The sequence below is a fragment of the Dromaius novaehollandiae genome, chromosome 9 (genome assembly GCF_036370855.1).
Source record: "Dromaius novaehollandiae isolate bDroNov1 chromosome 9, bDroNov1.hap1, whole genome shotgun sequence".
Classification (NCBI taxonomy): domain Eukaryota; kingdom Metazoa; phylum Chordata; class Aves; order Casuariiformes; family Dromaiidae; genus Dromaius; species Dromaius novaehollandiae.
In genome coordinates this window covers 16,703,790-16,719,735 of record NC_088106.1, presented here as the reverse complement: position 1 = coordinate 16,719,735, position 15,946 = coordinate 16,703,790, and the positions used below count along the sequence as shown (strand labels likewise).

The following is a 15,946-nucleotide window of genomic DNA, read 5'->3' as shown; positions in this document are numbered from 1 at the left end:
ATCACTAGAATTTTTCATCAAAATTCACAAACAACAGAAAAGAACAAAGTAAATTAAGTTCACTTTTTGATATCAAGTGTTTATCCAGTTCAAGTAGTAATATTCCTTAATCACCCTTGAGACTTGCAACTGTTTTCACAGGTGTAGAGTAAAAACACATTATAAATAGTATGCAAATAAAAGAAGGCCATCAGTTGATTAGTGTTTTTTTCTGCTGTATAATCAATAAAAAGCAGTACAAAACAGATTATAAAAGCAGCCTAGAAGAACTGAAAGCCCTGTATTTTCTCTAAAACAAAATGTGGGCACTTTTGGTTCTCATAGGTACTGCAGCTGTTTCTGCTGAGCTGCAGGATCTTGCCTTTGATGGGTAAGATTAGACATCAAGTTTATATTTATAAATTTTCCTTTGCAAGAACAAAATCCTTCCAATTGACTTATCTGTTTCAAATCCAATCTATCTCTCTCCTTTCAGCCAGAAGGTGTTTCGTGTGATTCCACAGAATGAAGAACAGGTGGAAATCATCAGTGCCCTTGCCAGCAGCATGCAGGTAAAGAACTTGGGGAAGGGGGCTACATTGCATTTGAAAGGAATATTTCTCCTTTTGCTTCAGTAATGTGTATCTCAAAAAAACCCTCTCATGCTGCTGAATTACAGCCCCAATACTGGTTCCATTCAAGTCAGTTGGAGTGTTTCTCCAGAAGGAACAGGACAGGGTAATAAAGCCAGAATCAAACAAATACATTCCAGTTTCTTCCTAGAAAGAGTAACTAACTCACTCGGCATATCAAAGTGCCTATCAGTTTTTATTAATTGAAGAAATTAATCCCAAATGATATATTCAGTGTGGAGTACTTTCAAGAATGTATTAGGTGAAACATAGACATTCCAAGTATCAGCACTTTTGCCACTATAGGCAAAACAGTTTGCTCATGTAAATAGCCTAAAAATCCATGCTCTCAACAAACTGAACTTTTCTCTAGCCTTTAGTCTCTCATGTCATCTTTTCTTCTCTGACTTTCCTTTAAAGCTTTCTTTCTCCCCAGTCAAGCTGCATGTTTCTTAATGGCCTTGATGTAGATATATGATGACACAGTGACACGAGAAAAAAAACAATAAAGACAGCAAATGTGTTTTCAATATTCTCTTAAACTTTGATGTTGTAAAATAGCTGTTGATGAAAAAGACACCATTATCTGTAGGATGAAAGGACAGTATTTTAAATGAAGTACAGATGTGGAGGACTATTATCAACAGGCTAGTATAGCAAGCTGGAAGAGCATTCTATAGAAAAATACATTAGTGGCATGTTGCTGCTTTCTTATCCTAACTCAGAAAACTAAAACACCATGCTTGCTTTTAAGTGTGTACTATAAAGGAATTCAACTGAAGGATTGCTTGTTTTCTTTTTCTTTTAAACAAAGAAAAGATCTCCGAACTACCATTGTTATACAAAGCAGTCAGTCAGGACTGACTTAGTAATATATCCTGGAATAGTCATCTCACTTGAAAATACATAGTTTGTGGCTATGCCCACCAGCCCCACTTTCCTTTACATTCATGAGATGAAAGGCTGAGAAGGCATTAGGTTGGCAAACCAGCTTTACTTTCAGCCTGTAATATGGACTTTAAACACAGAGGATTTGAAGCTGACTTCAGCAAAAATATGGGAAATGCTAGCAGTGCTGTCACTTGTCCACCCTGAACTGAACACCATCCTCTGAAGGCACAATTCCCTCACACCAACATCAGTGTTCGGAGTTGGTTCAGAGTCCTAAAAGCACTTGTACAAGCAACAGTCTTTCCTAGCTGATTTATGTAAAGTATGTATGTAGTGTCCATCTGCTACAGAGTTGGGAGTCCACTGTTTTCTAATGCCCGCAGGCTATAAACCTCCAATGAAATGCGTATAAAAAATGAAAGAGGTTGTAAAAGATAATTATAATTTTTGAACATCATTCATAAATCTGTATCTGTTTGGTATGCCGTAGTACTAGAAAAAAATGTACAGGGTACGCAGAGCAGACCTGCTCATTAAGAAGTAGTAACACTGACTCTACAATGTTCAAAAACTCCAGTCATCTTTGCATAAAAAAGACTCTTTCAAATGAACTTCAGAATATTTTTACCCAGAGCTACCTGCAGTTTGATTTAGGCTGATGCTTGTCTTTCTTTTCTGTTTCAATTTTAAAATTAAAAGAAACTTTATGTCACACTTAAGATGACAGATTATGATGAAACCACCCTATAAGCAGTGTCCATTTAAGGAATTGTATGGTACTTAGTATGACCAAAATGTAAAAAAAGCATTCAATGAGGGCAATTAAAACGTAAAAAGGGTTAATTATCTCAATCGTCAGGAAAGAAAATTCTGGTTGCTTAAACGGGGAATACCAATTTATCATAGCATATGGAGATGACTGTGCTCCCTGTTTATATTATTACAATCCTAAGGTAATAATTTTATGTTAAGTGCTTAGATACCAAGGAGAAAGTATATTTAAATATTTTTACTAAGATTAATAACCTTTACACATGCAAAGTACACCTTTTCAGATTCAGGCAAAACATCACCCTTTCCATGTATATGTGCTTGCTACTTAAGCCTGCTAGCAGCAACTCAGAGGTGGATCTCAAATATCTGTGCAACATAAATAGTGCTCTACTCACACTCATACTGGGCCTGCAATGAACTCAGATGCCACATCTGTCATCCTTATACACACACTGAAATGCAGTGAAATCAAGGAAGTGGACTTTTATCTGTGAGAACATCCCAAGTCTGGAAACCAAGCACTGATATTAGCACTGTGCAAGATCAGTGTAGTCCCTATTAAGTAAACTAAAAACTCCAAATTGAGACAGTCTGAGAAGATGAGTTAATACTTGGCATTTATGCATTATTCCTTGAGTGGACTTACAAACTTTCTGGATCTTGTCTTCAAGTCATTGTGTGCTGCTCCTGCTTGATGCCTCAGTTAGTTCAAAGTTCATAAGCATGTGCTTCAATGCTTTGAATTGGGACCTTTGTGAAACTGTCACTGCCGTCTCCAGAAATGTGCCAGGTAGGTTGCAGGGCCTAACAAAAGCTTCTTGATGAATTTCCAATGAAATCTTATGCTGATACTTCTGGCAAGCAAGATCAGGTCAGTGTAATATGATGGGAATGAAATTTGGTATATTAATCACAATCAACATCGCCATCACACATACATCCACCTAAAAAAATCACAGCCATATATATGTATATATTTTATATATATTCATTTGGTCTTCTTTCAGGTTGACTTTTGGCAGCCAGACTCTGTCACACTTGTAAAGCCAAAAATGCAGGTTGACTTCCGAGTTGAAGCTGACAAGTCCTTTGAGGTTGAAAACCTTTTGGCACAAAACAAAATGGAGTATAGGTAAGTTTGTTCCCACTGCTGTATTTTAAATAGAAGGAGATTAAATAATGGGAAAATGTGCTTAATCTTTTCATTGTTCATAGCTCATCTTCCTGTCACAAACTTTCTGCCTCCCGTGGATGCCTCTCCTGGGGTCAGCTTTCCTATGATAGTTCAAACAGAGTGTAGCTGCTCTGGTTTAAGGGGGTAAGGTGAAACCTTGATGGTGAGAGGAAACAGGAAGCAAAGACATATTGCCAGGAATTTCCTCTAAGTGAAAGCCCACTGTAGTATGCTGGGGTGGGACAAGGTGGGGCAGGAAACATTCTCCAGTGAAAATAAAATGCAGCAGAGGACTAGAAAGAGCACCAGAAAGGTTTGCATAATAACATGAGAGAACTGAAGCTAGAAAACCATGAGTCTCAAGGACCAGCATGAGGGACTCCCCACTGAGCTCTCTAAGCTGGAGAACAATAGCTGGAGGGGCAAAATAAACCAGTGACAAAGAGTCAGGTGAAGGGCCGAGGGAGTGGTGAGACCAGATTCCCAGGACAGCCTTGGGCTTACTCAAGTCGCACAGCAGATCTGTGGCAGGAATTTCTCCAGAGAGCGAGCTTTTAATTGGCTTAAATATTTAAGTACAGTACCCAGAAGTAAAAAAGTCCTGGGTTTCCATGACTGAATACAACTGCAGCATAAGTGGAGGGATCAGACCACACTGCCACTGCCATTACACATGCCTGACAACAGAAGCACTGTAGTGAGCAGCACTGATGAGAGGGTAAGGGGAAGAGAGGAGGACCAGGCAACAGCTCACACTTCCTATCTTCCAGTAACTGTGCAACCATTAACCCAGCATGACGAGTTGACTTTGGGCCAGTTGGGGGAAAGGAGCGCTGGCTGTCTTCATTGCTTTTTTTAACCCAATCCGAGCATTACAAATTGGCTTGGCCTGGCTTGATTGGCAGGCTCCTTCAATGTGTAATGCATATTCTTTCAACATCACTGTACCCAGACACCGAAAGTCCATTTTACTTAGTCAGATTCTCATGACTTCATTTGGCGGACAGAGCAGAGAGTTCTTGGCTCTCAGCACCATGTTGTTGCCACTAGATCAAACTCTTTTGTCCTACATCATGCAGTTCTCATCAAGCATAGCTTTCATGATCTACTAAATCTAAGGATAATCTATGCCTAAAATTACTGGGCCCCCATACATTGTGTTAAATGTGTCTGATTTGGATACCACTCAGGGGATGAAGTCTAGAAACATTCTAAAGTAAATTGTTTTCAGTAGTGCCACAGCCCACATACTGCATGAGACTCCAATTTCAGTGGAATTTCCTCTTTGGCAAAGGAGGCATTACTCTACATGTGCTAATATTTCCTATAATATTCACAAACTCCCTCAGGTCCATGCACAAATCTTTCAATTGCAAAGGCCGTAATGTCTGTAAGGTGTCCCTGACAAACTTCAGTGGAGTGTCCTTGTGGCAGCCCAAGCAGTTACAATTCTTTTGAAGTGTAGCTGCAGTGCCATGACATCATGTCAACGTAGTCATTTGCACTGTTTGTTCTGAAGGCTGGTAGTGCCTCACAAATTGGCCTCCTGCTTTTATATCCAAATAATAAGTGATCAAGGACATGTCCTGAAGTTACGAGTAAGCTCTGCAAGAATGTTAAGACAAGCACTGGAAAAACAAGTGAACCACTTTTTTTTTTTTTTTTTTTATATATAGCCAAGGTTGAAATATAAGCAAAACGTCCTCAAGAATATGCTTGAGGATGAGCTGTGTCTGTTTCAGTCCCTGGGAAAGGTTCATGGGATCGATTCAGCCAATGGCAGAGAGGATACTGGAGTTATCTTGCTATGGTGCTTTGATACTTTAATAGCTCATATCACATGCTGTGGAGCAACTTGGAGGACGGATCATCCATCTGCAGCAAAGCTACCAAACCACTCCTAGACTTTGGAAGCTTGGCTTGACAGAGAAGTTTCATCAGGCAAACATCTGTGTGTTGCTCCCCAAGGGTGTTACGTTGCTGCAATAGTTGTCCTTCAGGGCCATCGGTTCAAGAGAGAACCCTTTTCCTCTTGTAGGCAGCAACAGTCCGGTAACGTGAGGTCAGTATGAGGTAAAACAGAGCTGAACTCGTATACAGACCCCTTTTTCTACACACACTATCTCTTAGCATTGCCACTCTTCCTAAACCAAACTGTCACCATCCTGAAGGCTTGTTAATATTGGAGTAAGTAGGCAGATGCTAGTTCGGAGGAATCCATTGCTCCCTGATCATCCTGGCAGCAAGGATGAAGCAGGAAGTAGGTTGAAACTTGAACCTAGTATATATTATTTTCAAATGCATAAATCATATCCCCTACATTTCACTTCACAATGCTGTAATTCGGGGCAGACCCTGAAATATCTACCTTGTGCTTGTGCTTCTGCTAACAAATGGTATGTTTCTCTTCACACTTTTTATGGTGCCTTATTGTAGAGTTCTGATTGACGATCTGCAGACTGTAGTGGACGCTCAGTTTGACAGCAAAGTTCGTGCTTCTAGTCACAGCTATAAGAAGTACAACAATTGGGACACGGTAAGGTCTATAAGTTTGCCACTTTTTTGACTCAGTACCTTAGCCTGTTTAGCCAAGATGGCTTCTGATATGCTTCCATCCTTCTTCCCTCTTCTTCTTCTGTTCCATCGATTAATATAACTCCTCCAAACTCTTCTTTCTCCTCCATTAGTTTTATGGCTCATCACAGGGACAATCTGTACAAGCCTTCCCCCTACACCAATTTCCTCCTCTTCTGCTCACAACACTGCAGAGAATCTCTGGTAGAAATTCAGTGATCAGGCTGATGTGCTTCATTACCAATTTGCTCTCTCCTTTTCCCTCTTTCTCCTGTCTCTTCTGCTAAACAGCTTTCACAACTTGATTCTATTCCCTGCCTCAATTCTACCTCTTCTTCATCCACCATAAGCTCTCTCCTATTCCTTCCTTTTTTCACAGCCATGATGATTTTTTCTGATGTGTGGCACCCTGACAATGGCACCCCTCACTTCACATCTTTGCCATGGCTCCCCCTCATTCATTGCATGACAGTTCTTGTATTTAAAAGTATGAGAATCTCCCTTTCATGTCTTTCCTTGCAAAAATCTTCCATTTTTGTGCAAACTATTGCTCTACTGACCACCTGTTACATTTTCAAACAAGAACATTTGTGTTTCCTCTCCAGATGGTATTTATAGAAAGCCTACAAGAACTAATCAATTCTCCTCCTCCAGAACTCTCATAAGAAAAAAAAAAACTGTCCTTTTTCAAGGCTATTTAAAAATAAGAACAAAAGCTCCGCTGACTCTGCTCAGGTTATTGGCATGCTAAAAGCCACCACCAACAATAATGTCAACCACTATTTCTAGTATTCCCTTGCCACTCTATCTGTATCTATCTGCTGTTTCTTGTCTTTTTCTTAGATCATAGATCTTTGGGCAGGAAATGCTTTTTTGTGTGAATGTGACCACTTTTTTGTGAGCTTCTGAAGGCACATGAAGAAAGGGAGTTTGTCCCGATAGTAAGATAGTAAATGCTGCTTATACTTTCCTTAATATACAAACAGGGAAATAATGAATATATTGAAGGAGATTTTCCTCTCTTCTGTATTTGGCATTGGTGGCTGTTCCTACCAATTCCTGTCCAGTGCTCCTGTCAACAGTTCAAGGATGAAGAGGAGCCATGAAACTGAAAAACATGACAGCGTGTAGAAGATCTAAGGAGTTTAATCTACCTAGCTTAACAAGGAAAACAGTCGTCTTTAAGGGCTGGCAAGGTCATTATCTATAAGAACTGTACAGGATCAGCATTCAATACTGGAAGGCTTTTGCAGTTCACCAGCCATACTCCAATGATTGAAGTCGGATGTAGACAAATTCATATTAGGAAAATCTTAGTTCAGTCAATCAGTCACTGGAATAGCTTGGTGAGGTCTGTAATGGAGCACTATCACTGAAAAAAATTAAGATTGGATATATTTCAAATAATATAGCTCTAGTACAAGCAGGAATTCATTCTTGGAGGTCTACAAACTGTATTATTAGGTTAGGTTAGATGCTCAGAAAGAGCTTCTGGCTTGAAGTCTGCAGATTAATTATTCTGAACCTGAGGACAGAGACATCAATAAATTTAACTTCCTTATTAAACAGATTGTTGCTTGGACTGCTGATATTGCTGCTCAGAACCCAGACCTTGTCTCTCGCAGTGTAATTGGGGAAACATATGAAGGACGGCAAATCTACCTTCTCAAAGTAAGTGCTTTGATTTCTTTGTGCCAAACTGTTTTCTCCTGTTAACCTCCTGTTAATCTCCATAAGATTATGATGTTTATTAAATCATCATTAATGCTAACATATTAATATAAATTTTGCAGGAAATCAAATATATTTTGTGCACTACTTCTACTGTGACTTTTCTCACCTTCTAGTTTAAGATATAAATTAAAAAAGAAGGGCATAATGAACTATACAGAAGTTCATACATATAAATTTAATCACATTCCTGTGAGCAATGTAAATTATCATCTACTTTTATATTTTCTCCATATGTTGTTTGTAAACCCATTTACTCTAAAAGGATCTATGAATGTCAGACTTTCCAGCAGTTGGTAACAAATTTGTTCTTATCTTCACCAGATAATTTTTGGCATAACTCTTGCGAATAAATAAAATACCATGGATTAAATGAAGACAAAAGGGTAAAGATTACTTGCCCAAAATTGCAGAAGCATTTACTATAATCTAGCATCCAATGAAACAAGATCAACAATTAGAGCCACTACTGGAAATATATCAAGGGTGCAGAATAATCAATAATCAAATAATCAAACTGCATTAATAAAAACAAAATTATTAGCATTGTATGGTTTTAGATGAAACATCATGATCAGCTACAGCTGAGAGTAGTCCACAGATTTCCATTTAATCAACAAATGCCATACTAAAGTTTTACACTTTAGGTCAACAATCTGACTTGTTCTACAAACAAATTATTTTGTTCAAGACCTTTTTTTTTGTTGTTGTTGTTTTCCCTAGGTGGGAAAAAGTGGTACAAATAAGGCGGCCATCTTTATGGATTGTGGTTTCCATGCAAGAGAGTGGATCTCCCCTGCTTTCTGCCAGTGGTTTGTGAAAGAAGTCAGTAAGCAAAATATTTTACAAAATGCAACCATTTAAGAGACTCTTAAGTGAGAGTCAAGGGCTGAAGCCACTGCAAACTGCCTTTTTTCCTCTAAATACATGGCTGCATGTCTCTTCTCTCACGTCAGATGGTTAGGGCATAACAACTTAAAACATGTCTTAATGGCTGGCCCTTTAATCTGAGAAGTTTAAGACTTCTTCAGCTTGTGTAAGAGGTACTGACAACTAAACGGGTTACTTATGCAATCTGTAGATTCCTCTTTTCACCTGTAGTCAGAGAAAGGTGGGAGACAAGCAAACAGCTCTAGCAACACTATAAATCAAGTCATACTCTTTACATAATCATAAGGTGTAAGGAATAAGGCAGCTGAGGGCAACTTCAGAAGGCAATGGACTGTGTGCCAAAAAGGCTGTGTTCCCACAGCTTCAGGTTCTGTATTTGCGGCAGTCAGGCTTGCTCGGTGGGACAACTGAGAGGATGGAAACCTACCTTCAGTGAAGCAAAGGAAACATACACTAAGGAAACGTACCCAAGAGAAGAGGAAGCAAGAGAAGAAGAGCTGCATCTCTCTACATGCCACTCAGGGAGACAGGAATACTGTCCATATACATCCCTTTGAGATGTCACTTTAGGTTGCACAGAATGGTTTCTAAAACATGAAATGATATATTCTGAAAAGAACTCACAGGTGGTGAAATTAGCTTCACTTCAGGCTGGGACACTTCAGCCTTCAAATGAAACAATTTTACTTCCTTTCTATTTTCTTGCTCCTTGCCACCACTATTAAGCAGGTATGAGTTATTAAATGCTGCAGGGTTGTCTCTACAGGAGAAGGTGTATTCCCCCTCAACTTGGTGGTGGGAATCAGTCACCTTCACAGAATAACTCACTAACTGAGTCTAAAATTTTGTAAGAATTTCTGCTTGAAGTTTTTTAAAAAACAGAAGCAGTAGCTTGTATTTAAAACCTGAGTAAAGGAAAGCTGAAGTATTTCAGTGAGCCCTGCTGGCACAGAAATTGATGGCAAGCGTAATCTCCGTCTTCTCAGACAGCCATGCGGTTTTGTGTAAGAAGCAGTGGAAATTGAAAGTGGCATCTCAGTGGAGTCAATGGGAATGTGATTTCATTATCTCCCAATAAGGCTGCAGACAGTATGTGTTATCATTTTTCTCTTAGCAATTCACGTCACTACAGCTGACATTTTCTCTGTCTGGCTGCTTAATTCATGGATGTACCTGACACCAGTAGTGGCTTTGCACAGTGGTTCCAAGTGTGGCTAGGCAGAAGTGCTTTAAAAGCACCGTCCTCTGAGAGTCATCTGAAGTTCATCTGAGATGTCTTCTAGACATGAAAGTCAAAAATTAGAGGAATATGCAACACCCCCCCCCCCAAAAAAATGGAAAGAAGCATCAGTTCTAGTGGTCAAAATCGACTTTTGCAGATGCTACATCCAACCTTTCCCATTCTCAGCTAAAAGACAATAGATACCATTTCTCCATTGCATTGCCCCCTGTGCTATCCTTTACATCTGTGTAGGGTAAAGGAAACATGGGTGCACCATAGTTCTTAGAGTACATTTCTGTGATCATTGCATGCTCACTGAAATCTGTGAAGTGCACAAAGTGGCAGGCCATGAAGAATCACAACATACAGGTTTATGGCAGGAGTTCTTACGTATATTATGCAAAGCATGTGTCTGGAAAAGTGTGTAAGGATGTTCTTTGCAAGTATTCTTTACAGTTTTGGTTGCTGAAGAAACTTCTCTGCACAACAGGTATCAGAAATGGGAACAATGATTTTCCTTTTCACATAAATTAAACCCAAACCTTTAAAGGGTCAGGAGATATAGAGAGTATATGCACAGGAACTTTGCTGCCTCTAAACAAGAAACTAGTAGGTGGAAATCTTTTTCCAGTGATTTATTGCTCTGCTCATAATCAACACTACTTTACCATGTAATTTATCTACCAGAATGAGATGGCTCTTTAGCAGCAGCTTCTATCTCTCATGGTGAAGTGATCAGGATCACTTTGCACCACTACATCACTTAATTCCTGATCTACCCAGGCCTCTCAATACATACAAGAGGTGCTTTGTTTTGATTCTATGAAGGTGTCAGCACTGTCTTCTTTCCAACTAGGCTGTTGAGACCTATGGAGAAGATAGTGTCATGACCAATCTTCTCAACAAATTGGACTTCTACATCCTGCCTGTTCTTAATATTGATGGCTATGTTTACACTTGGACAAGCGTAAGCACATTTTTATTTCTCAAAAGTATTGCTGATCAAGTCAACTGCTAGAACTTCCTCTTAATTTTGATATGCACTTAACCATTCTATTTCAGAACCGCCTGTGGAGAAAGACACGCTCTAAAAATGCTGGCAGCAGCTGCATTGGTACTGATCCCAACAGGAATTTTGATGCTGGGTGGTGCAGTAAGTGTCTCCTAACAATAGCTGCAAACTACCATTCAGAGGTACAACAGTCAAGATACTTATGTATGGATTTTCACTGCATGATGGTCCCTCTCAAGCTCCAGTGAAAATCATCAGTATAGTGTTGTGGAGAAGCTTACGTTCAATTTCTTAGGGCAATTCTGGGCAAAAAAACCAGACTTTGGTTACGAGGGTCATTAGTATGGCTACTTCTGTGAACATTAGTTTTTTTTTAAATTAGTTTCACTAGGTGGGAGAGGGGTTTCTCTTGATTGGTTCCACTTGGCTGGTTCCTGGGAGCATCCTAGAAATGGGGAAGACACGCAAGAAAAGGATTGTTGAAGTACTGAAGTAAATCATATGCCAAATGACTTAGATAATAGGGGGATTTACATCAATAGTCATGTCCTTCCAAGTATGCCTGCCCTATAGGAAATATTTCCCGAACGCTACATCATGCTGCCCAGTGTCTTAACTATGCAATGAAATATTCTCTCCTCAGAAATGGCATGTGTGCCATTTTCTGTAGAATTCAGTAGAATTTCCAAGGCTTATCCATGAAAGTGATGTAACATCACCACTCTTCCAACAACCAATCCTTTTTTTCATTAAATATTCATTAAATTCACCCTTCTTTCCAGCTATTGGGGCCTCAAGTAGACCTTGTGATTCCACTTACTGTGGCAGTGCACCTGAGTCTGAAAAGGAGACCAAGGCTTTGGCTGATTTTATTCGTGAACATCTTTCTACCATCAAGGCATACCTCACTATTCACTCCTATTCCCAGCTGCTTCTGTTTCCTTATTCGTATACTTACACATACCCATCGAACTATGAGGAATTGGTAAGTAGAAACTCTTTGTCATTTTGATATAATGAAAAGAACAAGTAAAAATCATCACTTGCTATTTAGGTCAGTTTAACTTGAGGCAGTTTCTTGCACATCTGGAAAAAATCTGTATTGCCAGTTACTGGAAATACTTCTGTCTTTCACAGCAAGAACAAGAGAATCCATTATAGCTTCAAGATAGTTCAAGTACAGGATAAACTCAAGAGCCTTTTTTAATTTCCACACAGAGAATGAATTTGCCCTAAGGAGAGGTTTGTCTTCCAGTTAAGCTATACAGAAATCCTGTGTTATACTGCACTGCTCCTTCCTGACTCTAGAGGTTGCTGTGTATGGGGGGCTCAGATACATGACACAAACATTATGCTTTGTAAGTCAAGATCACAGCTTGATAGACAGGTAACAACTACACAGAAACGATCAAACTAGTATCATCAACAACACATAAGAATCTCTAACCCTTTCTATTGCACCTTAGTTCTCAGTAAAACGGCGAAACTACTATTGAACAGAAAGATACAGGTTGAGGTCAATGAAGCAGTTTTTGTCGAAAGTAGAATGAAACCAGCTAGACACACACAAGAGGTGGAAGAAGTTTCAGTTCTGAGGCCTTTCCAAACAGGCCTACACTTAAATGCACCTTTTATTTGGAAGAGGAAAAGCATAAATCTGGCATTTTAAATGACAAAAACTCTCCTATCAATCCAAGATGAAGGCCATACCCTAAAGCCATTTAAGTAAGAAAGGCAGTTTGGTATTTGACTTTTTTTAAAAAAATACTTAAAAACAGAGGTTAAGTATTATTGAATGTGTGTAAAAGTTATAAACTTTTTATAAGGCCAAAAATAAACAATCATAAACAATAAAATGACTTCAGCTCTCTGGCATATTAGCAATTGGAAGCTGATGGCAAGGAAAACAACATAGCAAAACAAAACAAACAAATCGTGGTTCTCTCTTTTCTGGAAGCTGCCCGAAGTCCAAGGCAACAACACTCAGTGTGTTGTGGAGGCTTGACAGATTTATGAGTGCTCCCAAATAAATGTCATAATTCTGAAGCACAAATGCAAAGTGGGGCCAATAATGAAGTTTCTTGTTACATTTTTCTGCAGCTTGAAAGAGAGAATGAAAATAAGATGAAGATTTTGTTTTCTTAATTTATGTTCCAGAAAGTTTTGACTGTAATTATTCCAGAGAACTGCAGTAATTTCTCGTCTTCAGTTTTTACAAAAGCTTCACATTTCACACACTGTAGTTCAATCTAAAGTTATAAACAACACAACCCTTGAGCAGCTTCATTGTCAAGATCACAAAATTACCATGTGTTAGAAATTTGCATGACATTCTGCCCAATTTTCTGAATCAAGAGTAAATGTGATGAAACGTAAATAGAAGTACAGCATGTCTTTCACAGTATTAAATGGGAAAAAGTTTATATTGACAGTTTTATATTAAAAGAATACCATAAATGTGTTTTTATAGGTTTTTGAATTATTTTATTAAATTAAAATTTTCCATTAGCAATTTTCTATTCCAAAACATAATAAAATTTAAAGAATCATCTATATTAAGGTTCTACAATTTTTACCAATAGCAAGCCCCCCTTTCTTGGTATGGACAATAAGTCTCCCATTACTCTTTCAGGTTAAAAAAATTAATAGCTCAAGAATGCAAGCTACACATGTCTCTTCAGCCATTTGATTTCACTTCATGTAAGTTAGTCTTTCCACTGTCACTTTATCCTGTATTTTAAATTCGGTACAATGATCCCAGGGAGAGTTCCATTATTTTCTACTACAAAGCAATCACAGATCTCACCACCACTAAAAGGTGACCTGATGAGTGATACTCATGTCCTAATTAAAGGAAAATATTCCCTCTAAACATTCCCTCTATTGGTGATCCCAACAAAAAGACAGCAGGATCCTAGAGATGCTCAACTTCTGCAGTACCTGATTTTAACAAGGGAAGAATTCTTGCCAAAAATTCTTCTTTTGGAGAGCAAGATCACAGTATCATCTAATCAACATTGCCTGTAGTTGGGATAATTAAACAAAATGGGCTTAATCCAAGCCCCAGTGAATTAAATAGAAAAACTGGCTTCACTGGGCTCTGGGTCAGGTCCTAAAGAGCAGCTTTTTAGGTTACTTCAAATAACTAAAACATATTCCTTTGAGCTGTGACTAAAGAAATTTAAGATTTTCAATCAGTAGTTGTATTTAAAATGAGACAGCTGCAAAAGAGGCATTATATTGTATGCCAATTACTGTGCTTCATGTTTAAAAGTTCTGTCTAGATTTAGAATTTAGAGAAATGCTGGAGAGTTGGAATCTCAATCGCTAAAGAAATTGTTTTGGCAAATGAAAGGATCATAAATCATTCTCTAAATGAAGAAGCAAAATTTATAGTGCCATTATCTTATCTTAGAGGTTATTTTTACTCTGACAGATCTAATAAATTAAAGGAAATATAGTTGCGATTTCTTATCTCTTTCAGTGAGCAATTGGACGTGTGGTTAAACAAAACTTCACGTCTGCTTATCATTAACAACATATTGTTCCACTGTATTTAATTAAAGGAAGCTGAATACCATAGGGCTAATGTTGCATTCCACTGTCTGAGACACAGAAGGGCACAATAATTGAGTAATTTGAGATTGAAAACATTAACTTTGGGAGAGTGGGGGAGAACCCTAGAGAAGGCTTGCACCTTCCTTGCTTACAAGCCCAGTGAACCACATGTCCTTGGGGCCAAAAAAAGATTCTTTCTGCCGATAGCCTAAAAAAAAAAAAAAATCACCAGAAAGCACACAATTGTTTGTTTCTGGTTTGTCAGGTAAAAGAGCGTACTCTAGGAATCCCAGAGATCCTGTACTTTCCACTCCATTGCTATAGCAGATCAGAACAACCTCAAAGTTATTGTAGTTTACTTTGGGTGGAGGATTAGAACTATCCCTCAGCCATCCCCAGGGCTGGGCTGTAAAAGAGATGGTAGAAGTCATACATGTCCCTTCCTTCTCCTCAGAGGCAAGAAGAGCTTTAAGGATCTCAACCCTATAGCACGCAAGGATTTTCCCAAAACTCTTCTCCCTGTATGCAGGGATTTTCTTTTTCTCTTCTGGGATGTTGCACAGAGACTTTCACCATTATCTAAACAACACTTGAACAACAATAAAAACACCCAAGACAGAAAAATCTAGGTCAGGAATTTCTCAGAAGTTACACAATATGCCCATGATGACTCCCTGAAAGAAATGTGATCCACCAAAAAAAAAAAAAAAAAAAAAAGTACATTTTGCCTGCTTCACAATCCTCTTACTTTTTTTCTTTTTCTTTTTTTTTTTTAAACTATACCTTTGAGTGTTATCCTGCACAGGGAATACATACTCAAATCCATCCCCTAAAGAGAACAGAAGCATTAGCTCTTTATAATTAAACATTCTGACAAGACCAGCATCTCTCTATACCCCAGCAAAATTATTTTCCTTTATTTTACCATTTGCATTTTCCTCCTCTTGAAATAAAGCCCTTAGTATTTAATAACATTTTTCATAAACAGTTCAGCCCATATTTTTAATTAGTTCATGTTTTGGCCTTAGCTTCCTATTAGGTCACCCTATGCTCTCCTCATTTTCCATCAAAATAAATCTAGTTTTCTCAGTTCTTGTTTGAATTGGAATTGGCTCTGAGCTATGATTTGCTAGAGGAAAGTGCATCATGCTCTTCCCTCCTTTCCAGGTTCAGTTCCATCTCTCAGTTAAACAACTCAGTGCAAATACATTTCTGCAGCTAGTTCATTCTTGTTGTTAGATTACTGTATTTGTGTTATTACTGTTTGACAAGCTACAGAATATTATTAATTCACAACCCAAGATAATTTTCTAGACTCAGGATTTCAGTCTGTATTACTTGAAGGCATACTGGCCACATTGGTTATTGTTTAACATCACTGAAACTCACCTTCTGTGCTGGGTTGGTCTACCACTTCATTTCATTTCCTCTTGAGCCTTTAAAATAGGACACGGGATAAAGCAGAAACATGCCCAGAGTCTGCGCAGCCTGCAGGAAGAGTGAATTTC

At 38.5% G+C, this 15,946-nt stretch overlaps 1 protein-coding gene and 1 long non-coding RNA gene across 3 annotated transcripts in view; one reads left to right on the top strand and one right to left on the bottom strand.

The window, feature by feature from the left end:
- The first annotated feature begins 230 nt into the window (after window positions 1-230).
- Window positions 231-15,946, top strand: part of CPB1 (carboxypeptidase B1) — a 21,408-nt gene continuing 5,692 nt past the window's right edge. The window contains exons 1-10 of one of the 2 annotated variants that reach the window (XM_064516831.1): window positions 231-370; window positions 476-551; window positions 3,284-3,408; window positions 5,887-5,986; window positions 7,594-7,695; window positions 8,479-8,580; window positions 10,725-10,835; window positions 10,931-11,021; window positions 11,663-11,865; window positions 13,513-13,584. In XM_064516831.1, the coding sequence (XP_064372901.1) occupies window positions 300-370; window positions 476-551; window positions 3,284-3,408; window positions 5,887-5,986; window positions 7,594-7,695; window positions 8,479-8,580; window positions 10,725-10,835; window positions 10,931-11,021; window positions 11,663-11,865; window positions 13,513-13,569 (1,038 nt within the window). In that variant the 5' untranslated portion in view covers window positions 231-299 and the 3' untranslated portion in view covers window positions 13,570-13,584. Of the gene's footprint in view, window positions 371-475; window positions 552-3,283; window positions 3,409-5,886; window positions 5,987-7,593; window positions 7,696-8,478; window positions 8,581-10,724; window positions 10,836-10,930; window positions 11,022-11,662; window positions 11,866-13,512; window positions 13,585-15,946 lie in introns of those variants that run through there. The other variant, XM_026097526.2, reaches the window with a different exon arrangement.
- The window catches only part of LOC135329166 (uncharacterized), a 22,755-nt gene continuing 14,957 nt past the window's right edge, over window positions 8,149-15,946 (bottom strand). The window contains exon 5 of the long non-coding RNA XR_010390493.1: window positions 8,149-15,926. This is a non-coding gene — a long non-coding RNA (uncharacterized LOC135329166). The remainder of the gene's footprint in view (window positions 15,927-15,946) is intronic.